General features: G+C 51.8%; 1 protein-coding gene across 2 annotated transcripts in view; it reads right to left on the bottom strand.

Moving 5' to 3' along the window:
* The window catches only part of SLC43A2 (solute carrier family 43 member 2), a 37,647-nt gene that overhangs the window by 22,255 nt on the left and 111 nt on the right, over positions 1 to 15,281 (bottom strand). Inside the window, exons 1-5 of one of the 2 annotated variants that reach the window (XM_058560136.1) lie at positions 14,820 to 15,253; positions 14,235 to 14,432; positions 6,148 to 6,355; positions 4,404 to 4,459; positions 3,189 to 3,265 (exon numbers count right to left, since the gene is read on the bottom strand). In XM_058560136.1, coding sequence (XP_058416119.1) covers positions 3,189 to 3,265; positions 4,404 to 4,459; positions 6,148 to 6,355; positions 14,235 to 14,394 — 501 coding nt within the window. In that variant the 5' untranslated portion in view covers positions 14,395 to 14,432; positions 14,820 to 15,253. Of the gene's footprint in view, positions 1 to 3,188; positions 3,266 to 4,403; positions 4,460 to 6,147; positions 6,356 to 14,234; positions 14,433 to 14,819; positions 15,254 to 15,281 lie in introns of those variants that run through there. The other variant, XM_058560135.1, reaches the window with a different exon arrangement.

Genomic DNA, 15,281 nt, shown 5'->3' with positions numbered 1-15,281 from the left:
GGGACCTTAGGGGACAAGCCACCGGCCTCCCTTAAACAGGTCCCTGCTAACCAAATGCTTTAGGTGATGATCAGCCAGTTTCCTGGTCTGGTCACTACGTAGCCCATACAGTCTTTTACCTCCCGGGGAGAGTGAGGAGCTAACAGGAACGCGCTGGCTGCAGTGCTTTTGGCCTTCACACGGACCTCTTAGAGGCTGATGAAAGCAACGGACCCTCCGCCAGAAAAATGCACCTGCAGTAAACACATTACACACACAAAATGGCTTGCCTGTAATCTCAAGGCGGCACACAGCTCTCCTGAAGCTTCTTCAGGGACCACGGAAAGGCCTGAAAACCCTACAATAAGATCCCTTCCTCGCTCAGAAAGAGAGCTAATCTCTTTGTATATGAAAGAGCTCTTAGGAAACACTAAAAAAAGATCAACAACCCTGTAGAAAATAGGCAAACGACACAAAGAAGCAATTCACAGAGGAAATTCAAATGATCACAAACAAGAGGTGAAAAGATGCTCCGTCTCACTAATAATTAAAGAAAAAAATTTTTAACTCATGGTATATCATTTTTCACCAGATTGGCTAATGTTTAAACGATTAATGAGGAGCCGGCCTGGTGGCGCAAGCAGCTAAGTGCCCACGCTCTGCTGCGGGGGCCCAGGGTTCGCCGGTTCAGATCTTGGGCGCGCACTGAAGCGCCGCTTGTTGAGCCATGCTGTGGCGGCGTCCCATATAAAGGAGAGGAAGATGGGCACGGATGTTAGCCCAGGGCCAGTCTTCCTCAGGAAAAAAGAGGAGGATTGGCATCAGATGTTAGCTCAGGGCTGATTTTCCTCACACACACAAAACATTAATGATAGGGTATTGGAAGGGGTGTGGAGAAGAAGGCACTCTCACACATGCTAGCATCAGGGTATAAGCTTTTGGGAAAACCATTTGACAGCTTATATTAAAATTTAAAACAAGCTCATCCTGTGGCCCAGCAATTCCACTCCCAGGAATTTATTTTACAGAAATGTACGTACAGGGACGTTTACCTCAGCAGCATCATAAATCAGAAAAATTGGAAACCAACCCAAATGTCCATTAGTAGGAAACTGGGTAAATACATTATGGTAGATCTATATTATAGAATAACATGGAACTGTTTAGTAATGAGGTAGATCTCCAGAGTTTAAAATAGTAAGGTAGATTTCTAAGTATTGGTAGGAAAAGGTATAAAAGACACATTGTTAAGTGAAAAAGGCAACTGTAACTGTATTTCTTTAAAAAAGAATAACATTAGTATAGGCAGATTTTTAGAAATACTAAAAAGATACATTCTAAACTGATGAAGGTAGACATAGGATTTTACAGTCTACACTTTATATTTCTAAAGTATTGACTTTTTAAAAAACATTTTTGTTTTAGAATCATTAAAAAAAAGAAAAGAAAAAGAATCCTCATGGGCCTACTAGCCTCCTATAAAGGTTTCTTGGACAACTGCAAGTTCATTTTAAAGGCTTTCTTAAAGGGGATTCATGGTTTGGTGGTTTATATCCATTTGTCCTACGCTTTATTATAATATAGTATCTTTTTGTATTTCAGAGCATAAATTTCTCAAGTTCAAGGACCACCTCTTTCTTTTATCCCAAAATCCAGAACTGCCATGACATAGGCATAGCATGACTGAAATAATGGGGGTGATGCCAGGTTCTTACTTTTCATTTTGATGAAAGAGTTGCTCATTTTCACGCTGTCAAATAACAGACAGAACCATGACTCCTATTTCACAATTGACACAACTTAGTGGAATCTGTGTACTTTTGACAGTTTGAACATATTTCTTACAGTTTCGATATTTGTTTTTCCCTGAGAATTTGAGAGAGGGGGAGATCTCCATTTAAAAGAAAATCTACCTGGTTAAAAAATCAAAACTAAAAATGCACAAAAGAGTACAAAGTAAATCTCCCTCACACCGCCAGGGACAGGGCAAGCAGAGTCCCGAGATTTGTGCGTGTCACCCACTCCTGAGTAAAGCATACACGCAGCTCTGTGCTGTACCTTCTCACCTAATACACACTCCACTGAACTCCATCTCCACAGACCCAGACCAGACAGTTACTCCTTCCTACCAGGACAAAGTTAACAAGGCAAAGTGTAGGAGGGGTGAGTAGAAGAGACCCCGGGCCTGGCCTGGCCTCATCTCTGGCTCACAGCCTGCAGGTGAGAGGTCACGGAGATGCCAGCACCTCTTCAAGCACCTTACCAGAAGACCACCCGTCCCCAGGGCTCCCTCAGGCTAAACAAGGGCCCCTCAACAGCATGACGCCTGACTCATTTGTGGAAAGGGAAACCAGAAACCAGAGCGCACCGCAAACAGTGATGGCAGGTATTGCATCACAGAAGCTTTTTCACGGGGAAACTGAGGCAGGCCAGACCTTCCTGTTGGACAGAAATCTCTCTGAAGAGCCCAGAATTCTCACTTCTTTCCCAGCTCTGAAAGGTACCCTAGCCCAAAGGGCCAGCCTACAGAGAGCTCCCTTCTTCCTCCTGGGGAAGACTTTTTTCGCCTTCTTTGACTTTCTTTCTTTCAACCTGGACCTTCCCACAGCCTCTCTCACCTCAAAAAGCACACCCTGTGGTGTTCTGGTGCTACCGACAAGTGGGTGCTCAGCATCCCAAGAAAACATCTCCCTCCCAGAACGGCTCTCTGTGCCTGGGCATTTAGAAAACCAAGGAGGGAGGCAGCATATGTGACTCCCCTGAGTTTCTCACTCAGTTCTGGACAAAGGCAACAGTTAGGGGCAGGAGGCAATTCCAAGGGAGGTTTGTTTCTAGGCTGTACTGTTAGCCAGAGCTGCCATGGAAAACAAGAGAAATGAAAGTGGGAGGCAGCTTTTTTCTCCCTGCTCCTGTCCCCCCTGGACACATGGCTAGTGAGCTGGCTTTCTCAGCACCGAAGCCCAGGTCAGCAGGCAGGGGCTGGGCCTGCTGGAGAGCTGTGCTCTGCTGCCTCCAGGACCTCCCCAGCTGGGGAGGCTGCAACTGGCTTTACTGCCAGGCCACTTCACCATCAGCAACCCTCTAGCGCTTGGGATGTCCAGACATACGTAGGCGAATGGAAGGCGAGGAAATTGAAGCCAATAAAAGCTGCCTCAAATTCACAAGTAGACTCCTGAACTAGAAATCTCCTTAAAAAAATCGATACTTACTGTTAATGAGGTAAAAGTCATGCACATCCCACCAAAGCCATTCAGAGCCAGGGAGATGAAGATGAGCACAGAGAGAGCTGTAAGGAAACGAAAGCTCATAAGCAGGAACCACAGCTGAGCATCAGGGAGGCCAGGGCCTGGCCCAGCGCCTCACAGGGAGCAGGTTCCCAACAAATGCAAGCTGAATGAATGACCAGCCCTCAGGGGTTGGTGCCAGACCCCTGGGAGCTGGAACCGCCTCTTCCTCACCACCCTCCTCTTGCCTATCTTATGGATCCTCGGCTCTTGCAAAAGGTGCATCCCCATCCTCCTTTCTCCACTAACCTGAGTGAGCAGCAAGCAAGAGGCCTAAAGAAGCTGTTTCACATAGGGGCCGGCCCCGTGGCTTAGCGGTTAAGTGCGTATGCTCCACTATCGGCGGCCCAGGTTCGGATCCCGGGCGTGCACTGACGCACTGCTTGTCTGGCCATGCTGAGGCAGCGTCCCACAAACAGCAACTAGAGGGATGTACAACTATGACATACAACTATCTACCGAGGCTTTAGGGAGAAAAAGGGAAAAAAACAAAAGGAGGAGGATTGGCAACAGATGTTGGCTCAGGGCCGGTCTTCCTCAGCAAAAAGAGGAGGATTAGCACGGATGTTAGCTCAGGGCTGATCTTCCTCACAAAAAAAAAAAAAAGCTGCTGCTTCACCAAAACCAGAAATACAACTACCCCAAATCAGTAGGTGAGCCAGGCTGAGATTCTGGTGAAACTCAAGTCCTATTTTGGTATTTGTTCTGAAAGTCCTTGTGAAGCAACAGCTCCACGTGAACGGGGTTGGGGACTAGGTGGGTCCTAAGCCATCTATAAAGTGCTGGCCTGGGCTGCCTGAGAGGACGCAACTTCTGCACACCCCTGCAGCTGGCCTGGTCCTTAGAACTCGTCTCTCAAGCTGGCATCAATGAGGCCACTGGGGACTGGCCTGGCTTGGCAATGAGACGAGAGTCTCACACACCCTGGGAGCTTCTCTCAGATGTCTGTCTGGTGCGATTGCTGACTTACTCAGCCACCCATCTGAGATAAGGAACTGGGTAAAAGCCTAACAGGTGTCTCTTCCAACTTAAGCAGGGAGCACCAGGCCTGGCACAGCCTCCTGAGCAGGCGGGCCTGCGCGCACCTCTGGCACTCTCTCCCCAGTCCCTGATAAAAGAGTGGAGGAAAAGCATACTTACAGTTTGGGTTACTTGCTCCATATGCAATCAGCAAGCAGGAGACAGCGAAGCAAGCACTAAAAACAAGCAGAAATAGTACCTTATTTATTACTACTGTTATTGTTAATCCTGTTGTTATTATTGGGGAGTATTTACTACGTGTCAGGTACTTTCAGAAAATTTACATACATTATTGCAATTAATTTAACAATAATTCTAAGGTTTATAATTGGCCCCATTTTACTGATGAGGAAAATAAAACAAAACAAAACAAAACAGGAACTAATTTCTCCAAGGTCTCCTAGTTGGTAGGTGGCTCAGCTGGAATTCAAGCCCTGAAGCCAGACGTGGTCAACACCACACTGCACTGCCCCTCCCATCCCCAGACCGGAGAGGGCCAAGGCTCTGCAGTGAGAGCGGGTACAATCCATTCTCCCGGCCTGCTCAGCCAGGAGAGGGACAGAACCACACTGTGAGGGGCCGGCCCCGTGGCTTAGCAGTTAAGTGCGCGTGCTCCGCTGCTGGTGGCCCGGGTTTGGATCCCGGGCGCGCACCAACGCACCGCTTCTCTGGCCACGCTGAGGCCGCGTCCCACATACAGCAACTAGAAGGATGTGCAGCTATGACATACAACTATCTACTGGGGCTTTGGGGGAAGAATAAATAAATAAAAAATTATATATATAAAAAAAAAGATGGCCATTCCCCATGGGACTGAGAGGGCCAGCTGCTTGATGGACTGACCCTGAGTCTGGCAGACTGGAGCTTTACAGACCAGGGACACACACCCCAGGGCACAAAATGATCCACTAGGGTGCCAGGGGTGGGGAAAAATATTAGGACTTCTATTTTATAATTTTTAATCTCAGTCACTTTATTTTTTTATAATTTTATTTATTATTTTTTTTCCCCAAAGCCCCAGTAGATAGTTGTATGTCATAGCTGCACATCCTTCTAGTTGCTGTACGTGGGACGCGGCCTCAGCATGGCCGGAGAAGCGGTGCATCGGTGCGCACCCGGGATCCGAACCCGGGCCGCCAGCAGAGGAGCGCACGCACTTAACCGCTAAGCCACGGGGCCGGCCCTATCTCAGTCACTTTAAATTATATTTTTTGTACATGAATCATAAAGCACATAAAACATTCAGAATGGCATATGTGTATATCATGGATAATTCCATGTGCTTATATTGGTAGTAAGTGTTCAAAATTTCTTTTTTCTGATGGAGGTGGAAGGTCAGAAAGACTGTGGAAACCAGTGTTTTTAATGATAAGCAACTCCAGGCAGGCCTGGGGCCCTGTGCCTTTTTTTTTCTTTCTTTCTTTTTTTGGTGAGGAAGATTGGCCCTGAGCTAACATCTCTTGCCAATATTCCTCTTTTTGCTTGAGGAAGATTATCCCTGAGCTAATATCTGTGCCAAACTTCCTCTATTTTGTATGTGGGACGCCGCCATAGCATGGCTTAATGAGCGGTGTGTAGGTCTGTGCTGGGATCCGGATGCGCGAACCCCAGGCCGCCAAAGCGGAGCACACAAACTTAACCACTATGCCACCAGGCCGGCCCATCCCTGTGCCTTCTTTATGCAGTACTGGCACATTGCAAGCATCACAGTACCTACTGATTTGGAGGCAGATGGAGTAGGAAGCTGCTTCTGGGCAGGCATTTAGGGAGCTCCACAGTGCACCTAAGAGCAGGTACCAGGATTCCCTAGAGGAGGGAACACAGCCCAGGGGTCCATCTGCCTGCCCCCCAACCCTGCACTGACCTGCCCAGCAGCCTGAGCTTCCTTGGTCCGTACTTGTCCATGACAATGCCCAGGGGCAGGGTGATGGCACTGAGCAGGAAGGAGCCCACGGTGAAGGCCAAGTTTAGCATCTCGTCCTGGGCCTTGCAGCTGAGCCAGCCATTCATCCAGCTCACCTCCTCATGCTCCGGCTCTGCTGTGCCCCCGACTGTGCCGTTGGTGACATTCTCTGTGTGTGTAGAGGGAGGGAACCCAGATCACAGGGTCATGGCAGGGATTCCCAAAGATCAGAGGGGCAGAGTCACCCCACTGGGAATGGCAGGACTGGCTTTAGGCCCTTTGAGGGCTCAGGCTACCCCACAGCAGGCCTGGATGTCTATCTGGCCCAAGTCCCCTGGAGCAATAATGCAGAGGTTCTCAACATTTTTCAGGGTCACAGACACTTTGGCAAACCCAATAAAGAAAGCCATGCTCCTGTGTCCCAAAAAATGCATACAACATCTTACCCACAATTTCAGGGGCTTCATGTGTCCCTTGAAGCACATGAGCCCCAGGTTGGGATTCCCATTCTAGAGTAACCTGTACCCTAGAATAGCAGGCCTCAGAACCCAGCCTTGGCTGTGGGGTCCCAGGCTGGCTAGACCCTGCTCGGCAGCTCTGTCCATGGAAACAGGCTACAGCCAGTACACAGAAGGCCGACCCCAGTCCCCCTGGGAAGGACAAGCTGCAGGTCTCGCTGTAATACCCTGGGTCTCCTTGGTCAGTTTGAGGAAGAGTGAGTGCAAAGCAGACTTCTCAAACATACAGTCCATACGCCACCTCCTTCCCTGATACTTTCATAGCTTTAACCACCACATACACTGTGTCGCAGAACCCCTTGAGAAAAGGTTTTTTTTTCTTAATAGTCCAAAGTTATTTGCTTTCACTTGTTGAGATGCACCTTACTTATTTTTCTTGCTGGGGTCATCATGTTCCTGTTCCCTGTGACCATACCCATGCTGTAATCCCAGCCCTTAATGGCCCCCTCCAAGGTCCACCCAGCAGTAAGACAACAGAAATAGGAAAAAGTGCTGTGGCAGCCGAGGGCGGAAGGGTGGGGGACAGGCTGCTGGGAATGCAGCTGAGGAACTCTCTCCTCTCTGGGACTGCTAGTTAAGAGATGCTGACTAATCCTGCAGAAAGAGGAGCAGCCTCTGATTAGACGCGGGGTCACACCAGGAGACTCAAGGAAATACCTCTCTTCAGATAACTGCATGCCTCCCGACTGCGGCCCTCTGGCGCCAAGGCTGTAAAGCTGAGGTCTGCAAAGGCCTGCCCAGGCCTCTCAGGGCTGCCCCCAAGGTCACAGAAAAGGATGCACTTTGGGTGAATTATGTCATATGCCAACTTCTGCCCAACAAGCCCTGCCAGGGGCACACTGATGGAGGACGAGGTGTGGGTTCCAGTGCTGGCTCCTCCATTTACTATTTGTATAACCTTGGAGAAATGACTTAATCTCACTCTATCTCAATTTCTTTATCTGTAAAATGGGCATAATATAATAACAGTATCTACCTCCTACAGTTTTGGGGAAGATAAATGAGAAAAACCAGATAAAATTCTAGAGTTCACACAGGCATAGAAAGTGCTCCATAAATAATAGCTAAGAGTTATTGTTATTGCTATTATTATTATTACTATTATTGGGGGCTCAGGACGGGGGTGATGATGCAACTAGCTGGCAGCAGAGCCAGACGTAGTAACTGGGAGCAGAGGTCCATAACTGTGTGATAGCATAAATTCATGTCTAGTCTGGGCTGGGAGCACTGAAGGGCAGGGTCTGTGTTCTAGTCACCGGTGTCCCTGGCACCTCAACCACAACCACCTGTGTCGTTGTTTACTGAATGAATGAAAACAACAGAATAGAATCACGGCGGCCAAAAGGATCAAAAGAGAAGAAAGGAAATAGGACATATGGGATCAGGTTGAAGACAGAGGGGACTTAAGGAGATTACAGCCGAAATGTTAACTTGCTGAAGCCACAGAAAGAAAACCTAACAAGTCAGATTCCCACCCCCAACCCCACCGCTTTCTCTGTTTTCCAAAAGAGGACCCACTACCCAGGCAGCCAAAACACATGACAAACAGGGTCATCTGAGCCCATCAGGAGCCAGCTCGGAACTGTCGCACACACTGCCTTAGCCGGCAGGCCTGAACTGCTCATCCACTGTGGGGCAGCTTCTGGAAAGGCAGAGCTGCTTCACAGGTTGGCACTGATTTCAGGTGTCAGCTGTGCCAGCAGCAACAGGAACTGGACGTGAAGTGGAAGGACAGGGTCTCTGCACAGCAACAGCCATTTCCAAGTTGGTGTGCAGATATGAGCCAGCCAGCACGAGTGCAACAGAGTGGAGGGGTGGGGAGGACGCCCCGGGGTCCAGGATCGCTGGCTTCTGAGACCTGATTGTGGCCATGCAGGGTCTGGAGCCCATTAGGAGACACAAAATAGGGCTTGGAGAGCTGCAAGGTCTGCTGCTGCAAGCAGGGAGCCAGAGCTGGACAGGGAGTGAGGGGGCGAGGCAGCAGTGCCTATGAGTAGAAGCACCAGGGCATCCTGCCCCCAGTTTCCCCAGAGGGGACCGCAGCTGGACCCCGAAATCCATGACTGTACTCACTGAGAGAGAAGACAAAATCCCAAGGCAATGTACCCAAGGCAGTCTCTCCGATTTGCTCTAAGTGGGGATGCGGGCAGAAACATCTTGAATCGTTTAGAGATCTGGTCACCCCTGTAACTAGACAGGGGGGCTCATGAGAGAGGTCAGATAGAGGGAAGGATATCTGTCCCTCTCATCTTTTATCCTGGAGCCACTACACACAGGAGCAGGGACCTTTCACTTCAGGCCACCAGCCTTCTCTCCTTAAACAAATCCCTGCCAATAGGGCCACCTAGCCCTCTGCCCTCCTGCCTCCAGGCAGTGATGTCCAGCAACAGATGAGCCGGGGGCTGGGGAGTCTGCATGGCTTCTCCTGTCTGTCCATGGAGCAGTGCAAGAGTGTTCTGGCTCCCAGAGGGAACTAAACCTTCGGGGAGCCCAGAAGCTTTGTTGGCAGTAAACAGCCCACATGGATGATCACAAATCCAGCAGATGCCCAAACAGTCACACCCAGGTCCCCAGCTGGGCCAGTGTGGGCCAGACAGACACAAACAGACAAGCACCCAGGAAGTGCCCGGCTCCCAGGGTGCCCCTCTGCTCCCGGCCTAGAGCTTAGCCCTCACCCCAGCCCAGCTTGCTCTGCGCCTCACCTGCACCTGTTTATTAAACAGACACCTCCACAGTGGGTGGCCAGAGTGGCCCAGCCCAGCCAGGGAAGGTGAACCAAGAAGACAGGTGATGAATTGGTGTGGCCAGAGTGTGCCAAGAACAGGCGTCCGGCTGCTTAGGAGGAGACCCAGGGGCAGGGAAGCCAGAACAATGCCTGCACTGTGTGGGCCCACTCACAGAAGACTCACACACAAAACCTTTACAGAGAAAGCAGGGGAGAAAAGGGGGTGCTATGACCCCACTCAGGCTCCCCTGACACCCCTAGGTCAAAGAAGAGGCTCCCCCCACCCCACGGAAACAAAGGGAGCAGAGAGCCTCCAGAATAGCTGGCCAGGTGATGCTTGAGAGAGCAAAGGGGCACCTGGCTGGAGGCCCCTCTAAACCCCTGAGCACCCGCTTTCTCTCACTGGCTGCTCTCTGACAGTCCCCGTCCCCCGGCACAGGCCCCTGGCCCTCCCTGCGCTGCCTGTCCCTGCCCCAGGATCTCCTGTCGCTCTCAAATCCTTAGTCTATCCGGCAACAGGAAGCAGCATCTCAGTCCAGCAGGGGGGATGTAAGTGAGAGGTCAGTCTCAGACACAGGGCAAACAAGAGGCAGGACACAGGCAGTCAGAGAGCCATCCCGGGTAGGCGAGGGCCGAGCCCCCCGTTGTGGTCAGAGTGCCTGTGTGTGCTGGCTGCTGAGTTCAATGCATTTGTTCCTGTGTCACTTAGCGCCCTCCCACCCGCACCCCATATTCCACACAGGATACCAGGAGTCTCAGAGCAGGTCAGCTGCCCCGAGTCTCATAGATGGTACACAGGGAAGCTGGCCTTGAGTCCAGCCTGTCAGACCCTGAAGCTCCTGCTTTAAGCCTCAGGCTGTGCTGAGGCTGCACCACCCGGGTTAGAGGCGTTTCAGAGGAAATGCTGCGAGAACGGAGGCGGCATAAGGCTGTCACAGTGTTGGAGCAACACCAGGTGGCCCTTAATGTCACCTAGTGAGAATGGGACTGCCCCTAACACCCTCTCATGAGGTCCCTGAAAGCCAACCCAAACTGGGCAGGGCCTTAAAGGGACCCAAGAAGCCACACGGGACCAGTGGATGTTGGGGAGAGAAATAAGGTCATGAAATGGGAGGAGGAAGGCAGGGTCGGCGGGGAGGGCCAGGGGCGCCAGCTCCTCTCTGTGACACATCCTGAGGCTGTGGGCACCAATCTTTAGACTTTCTTACCCGTTACTACAGAATTTTTTTTTTAATCCAAAATAAACGGGGGGAGAAGGTGAAAAGTCATATTCACAGCAATATGAAGTGAAAGCGTGGGTTTTCAACCACTGTCCTTTGGATGCAGGAGGAGATCACACAAAGGGAGGGTCTCGAAGCAGCTGGAAATATCTCCTGTCCACATCTGCAGCCTTGGCCCAGCCTGGTGGGAACGAGGCCTGGCCCTGCTTCCCTGGGTGACGGCAGCCCCTCTGCCCAATCAGGGCCTCAGGGCCCAGCTTCCTGCTTGTTTCAGTGAGGGGTGCATCTCCCCTGCCACCACAGGCAGAGTGACTGCAGTGGTCAAGAGCACAGAACTGGGGTCTGCCTTGGCATCCATGGCTGGACTGGACTGTGACTTCCTCGGGCAGAGGCCACATCTCCCACCTTCATAGCCCCCACCCCACCCAACGCCCAGCACGTGGCAAGCTCTCAACAATTCATAAGAATTTAATAGGTGAATCTGATCACCGCCCTCCTTGGCCTCCATCGTTTCTTCCTGCCTTGAGAATAAAATCCAATCTCCCCATGTGGCCTCCCAGGCCTCTTTCCACCTCTCCAGTCATCTCCTGCCTCGCCAGTCCTTTCTCTCCTCCCCTTGCCCTTTCCTCTCCCACCTCACCCCTCCCCACGCTCAACACTTCTGCCCAAATATCAAAGAAGTCCTCCCACCCAAGATGAACCAGATCCCCAGTGTCACTGTCGCTCCTGGCACCTGCCTCTCTATTGGAGTCCCGACCACCACCTGGAATTATATAAGTCTGTGTGTGATGACTCGTTTGACGCTGGCAGACTGCAGACTCCCTCAGCACCCTCGGCACAGCACCTCAGTAAATGTCTAGGGAAGCTGTAGGTTGGATGAAAGAGATTAAACATCCACAGGTAGCATCGGTCCCCTGAGCTGACCTGTCTAAGTGGGCCACCGGACAACAGAGAAAATGCAGAAAGAGGTCAGGCGTGGGTGGTTACAGTGGCCATCCAGAGGCCAAAAGGATACAGTACTGGGAAAGCCCCGTTCTTCCCAGGCTGGGATCCCAGTGGGTCTCCTGTCCACACCAGGGGGACTGCAGAGGCAAAGCCCGAATGTCCAGCCCCTGTCAAAAGTCCTGACTGTCTGGTGGGCAAGGCAAAGAGTGAGGGGCTACAGGGAAATGGGCTCTTTCTTGCCTTCTCCCACCTCACCAAGCTGGAACCCAACACCATGTCTGTGGCCAGATTCTGGCCGGAATCCCAAGAAAGAGTTCTGAGAACGTTTGAACAGGTTCAGGCAAATTTTCTTTAGAGAACAAACCAAAGCATGAGTCCTAAAAGCAACAAAAACTTGACAAATTTGCATCTCAATCAGCTGTAGACTGGTCAGCTTTTCACAAGTCTAATTCAATAAGCTGAATAAATGGTCTAACTGCTTCTCTGCGGTTCAGTTTGAGAATATTAGACCTAAGCAGAAACCTTGATCCTAAACCCTCTAGGCACTCCCAGTTAGGCAAGGCACGGCGATTCCTGGCCCTAAAAAGCAACAGGCTACACAGACTTCAAGAAGCAAGGAACAGGGAGGCCAGACTGATAAGCTGTGTAGAATCAGCAGGCTTGCCTGGCGAGGATGCTGGGTCAGCAGTTTGCCAGATAGTCAGAGAAACCAAAATTAGAGGCAGGAGCAAAGGCACGGGATAAGAAGTTGATGTTCAACCCACAATCTTGACCCTTCACCTTCACTTTGGTTTATAGGAAGGACCATCAAGCCTCTCAAGGGCTTCAACACCGACTCAGCACTGCGTCGGCACAATCTCTGGGACTCCTCCCACTCAAATGAAGGAGGAAGCCAAGGTTGAGGCAGGAATGAAGTGACCAGTCCCAGTGGTGCCAATATCATAAAATAAATTAAATCAGTGGACAAACTGGGGAAAAATCCTAGAATCTGACACCACAGTGGGTCTAAAAAATATATATATATATGTATAGATGATAATAGTCCTCCAGTCTGGATGAGATGCTAAAAGCTTCATCTGAGGATGACGACGTTTCTTTCTGTTTTTTACACCCTCTGTGCAGCCTGAAAGAGCCCATCAGGAAGCAAGCAGCAAGGGTCACGATCTGAGACGAGAGAGGGAGGGAGAGGAGGAGCCAAACACTCTAACCTGTTCCTTCCAGAGACTCATTAATCTCCCAACATCTGTTAGGCAAAGCAGAAAGCCTGTTCAAGGAACAAGGTCTGAATGACTCTCCCATCTCCCAAGATTTCTTGCTGATGTGGGGAAAGGTCTGCCAAGAACCCTTAGGCTATTAGGAAACGTTTCTCAGTAGCTAAAGGCTAAAGGTTATAAATGATATACTCTCTGCCTTCCCTCAGGTGGCCTCTGTATCTCCTCCCTTTTTCCTGCCCTTAACCTCTCCAGGGAAGCTTCTCTAGAGACTGGAACACTCAGGAATCTCCTGGGAAGATCAGAGAAGGGAAACATGGAAGATTCTACACAGGGTTACAGGCAGCATGAGCTGGTCCAAAGCTTTCCCTTCCCCCAAAGTTAGAACTCTAGGAAGAAAAATCACGCTGGTGGTGTGATTCGAGGGGTCAAACTTGGGCTCTCTCCTTCTAAGGGGACTTGGGCAGGGGCTGACTGACAACGGCACTGAGGGGAGACATTACTGAGTTCAACTATTAGGTAGCCACTGTTGGGGACAGCGAGAGGGCAGAGGGAAACATTTCCTATGAAGGTTGCCTAGGAAGCAGGGTAGGAGGGTAGAGGTTGGGAGCCACTTGGATCCCACTGTTGGGCTGCACCTACTGACCTGCAGCAATTAGGAGCCTCAAATGGGGTTGGGGCGTGTGAAGGTAGGGGTGGGGGTTAGATTTCTTGTAGACAAGCATCCTCAGTCTGTATTCAGCAACACCAATGGTGTGGCAAAGGGAGAGGACAGACCTAGTATCATTTCCATAAATACCCCCCTTGCCTCTCTTCCCCTCCCCCACCATGGGGGGTGGAAGGCCACCAACATGTTCTTAAGGCCTGCGGGAGGAAATGTCCTTTGCAAAATCATAAAGCAGCAAAAATATACAAGAAATCGTATCCAGCAAACCCTTAAGAGACCCCATAACGGCCTAAAAAACATCTAGATTCTAGAAGAACCTTCCATGGGGTGGAGGCCAAACCACTTCCTCTCTCTTGCTGCACCCCAGCCACTAAGTCAGGAGTTCCTCTTTCTGACAGTCAGGCAGCAACATGTTTACTGCAAGGCAAGTGATGTGCCAGGCCCTGGGAGGAGAGGAGCCCAGCAATGTTCCCAGGTGGTGGAAAGAACATTCTGGACTCGGGGGTTCTGGATCTATCACAGTCCCCAGTTGTGTGGCCTTGCATAAGTCAGAAGATCTGTCTGAGCCTCGGTTTCTTCATGCACAAAACCGGGACAATGATACGTACCCAGCAGAGCTGGGTGAGGATCAAATGGGCCTTCTGCTAATGGGGAGAAGCTGCGTAGTGAGGTGGTATTGCTGGCTAGGTCTTCACCGCCATCCCGCCCTCTCCCAAAGCCCCCACTCCAGGAACCACCCCGAGCCCGAGGCGCCCGTCTTACCTGGCTCAGTACACAGGTAGGAGTAAAAGCCTTCCGACTTGAGCATGATAAGCAGCGAGCCCCAGCCCAGGAGGACTGCCGAGAAGAGGAGGTTTTCCAGCACGGCCGTGCAGGCCATCCACCAGCGGCGCCGATGGGCAGTGGCCAGGGTGGGCGCCATGGTGCGGCGCGGCGGCCCGGCTCCCGCTCTGCAGCCACCTGCGCACAGACCTAGGCGTCAGCGCCCGGCCCTGCCCAGCCCATGCAGCCACCCCCGGCCGCTGCCGCAGCGCGCGGAACTCGTCACCCCTCCGCGACCCCGGCTGTAGTGCGAGCAGAGAAGGAAGCCCCAGCCCTGCCCCGCACCTGGGCCACCCTCTCCGCGGCTGGCTCGTACGTCTGCCCTCGGCTACGGGAGAGCCGCCCCGTCCAGGCAGGGCGACTTCTCCCTCAGCTCACTCAAAGGTAAACTGAGGCATGGAAGCAGGATGGGACTAACGCATGCTCAGGGACGTGGAATTAGTCCTGGCTCCCAGCAAGATTGACACAGCTTGGGGGCTGACAGGGGAGGCGGCTGGAGGTGCGGATACCTGGGCAGGGGCATACCTGAGGGCTGCCACTGTCCTGGGACCCTAACAGGCGCCCTCCCACCCGCACTCGAGACCCTTTCCCAGAGCCGGTTCCTTCAACCACAAGATCAGCTCACCCAGCTCCGGAACGACCCGCCCAAGACTCGCTCATTGGCCCAGCGGCACAGGAACTGCCGCGCCATTGGCCGCTGTCTAGGTCGCTAGGCGCTGCGGCCACGCGAACCCCGCATGGGAGAGGCGAAGCCGGTTCAAACCGGCGGCGCGAGCCACACGCGCGACCCCCATCCCAGGCCGTTTCCTCGGCAATTAGCCCGTTTCCATGGAAGTGGACCCCCGTCCCTCCATCCTCTAGCTCTCTCCTCTCTTCGTCATCTCTTCCCTGGTAGCTCCTCATCCATCCGGTCTCATATTCACACATCTCCCTCCGTCCCCACTCGTGCGCCTTCTGCCCACCGCACCCTTGCCCAGGGCCCAGACT

Source organism: Diceros bicornis, chromosome 18 (genome assembly GCF_020826845.1).
Source record: "Diceros bicornis minor isolate mBicDic1 chromosome 18, mDicBic1.mat.cur, whole genome shotgun sequence".
Lineage (NCBI taxonomy): Eukaryota > Metazoa > Chordata > Mammalia > Perissodactyla > Rhinocerotidae > Diceros > Diceros bicornis.
Note: the sequence above shows the minus strand (reverse complement) of the source record. Positions and strands in the feature narration are given on the sequence as shown.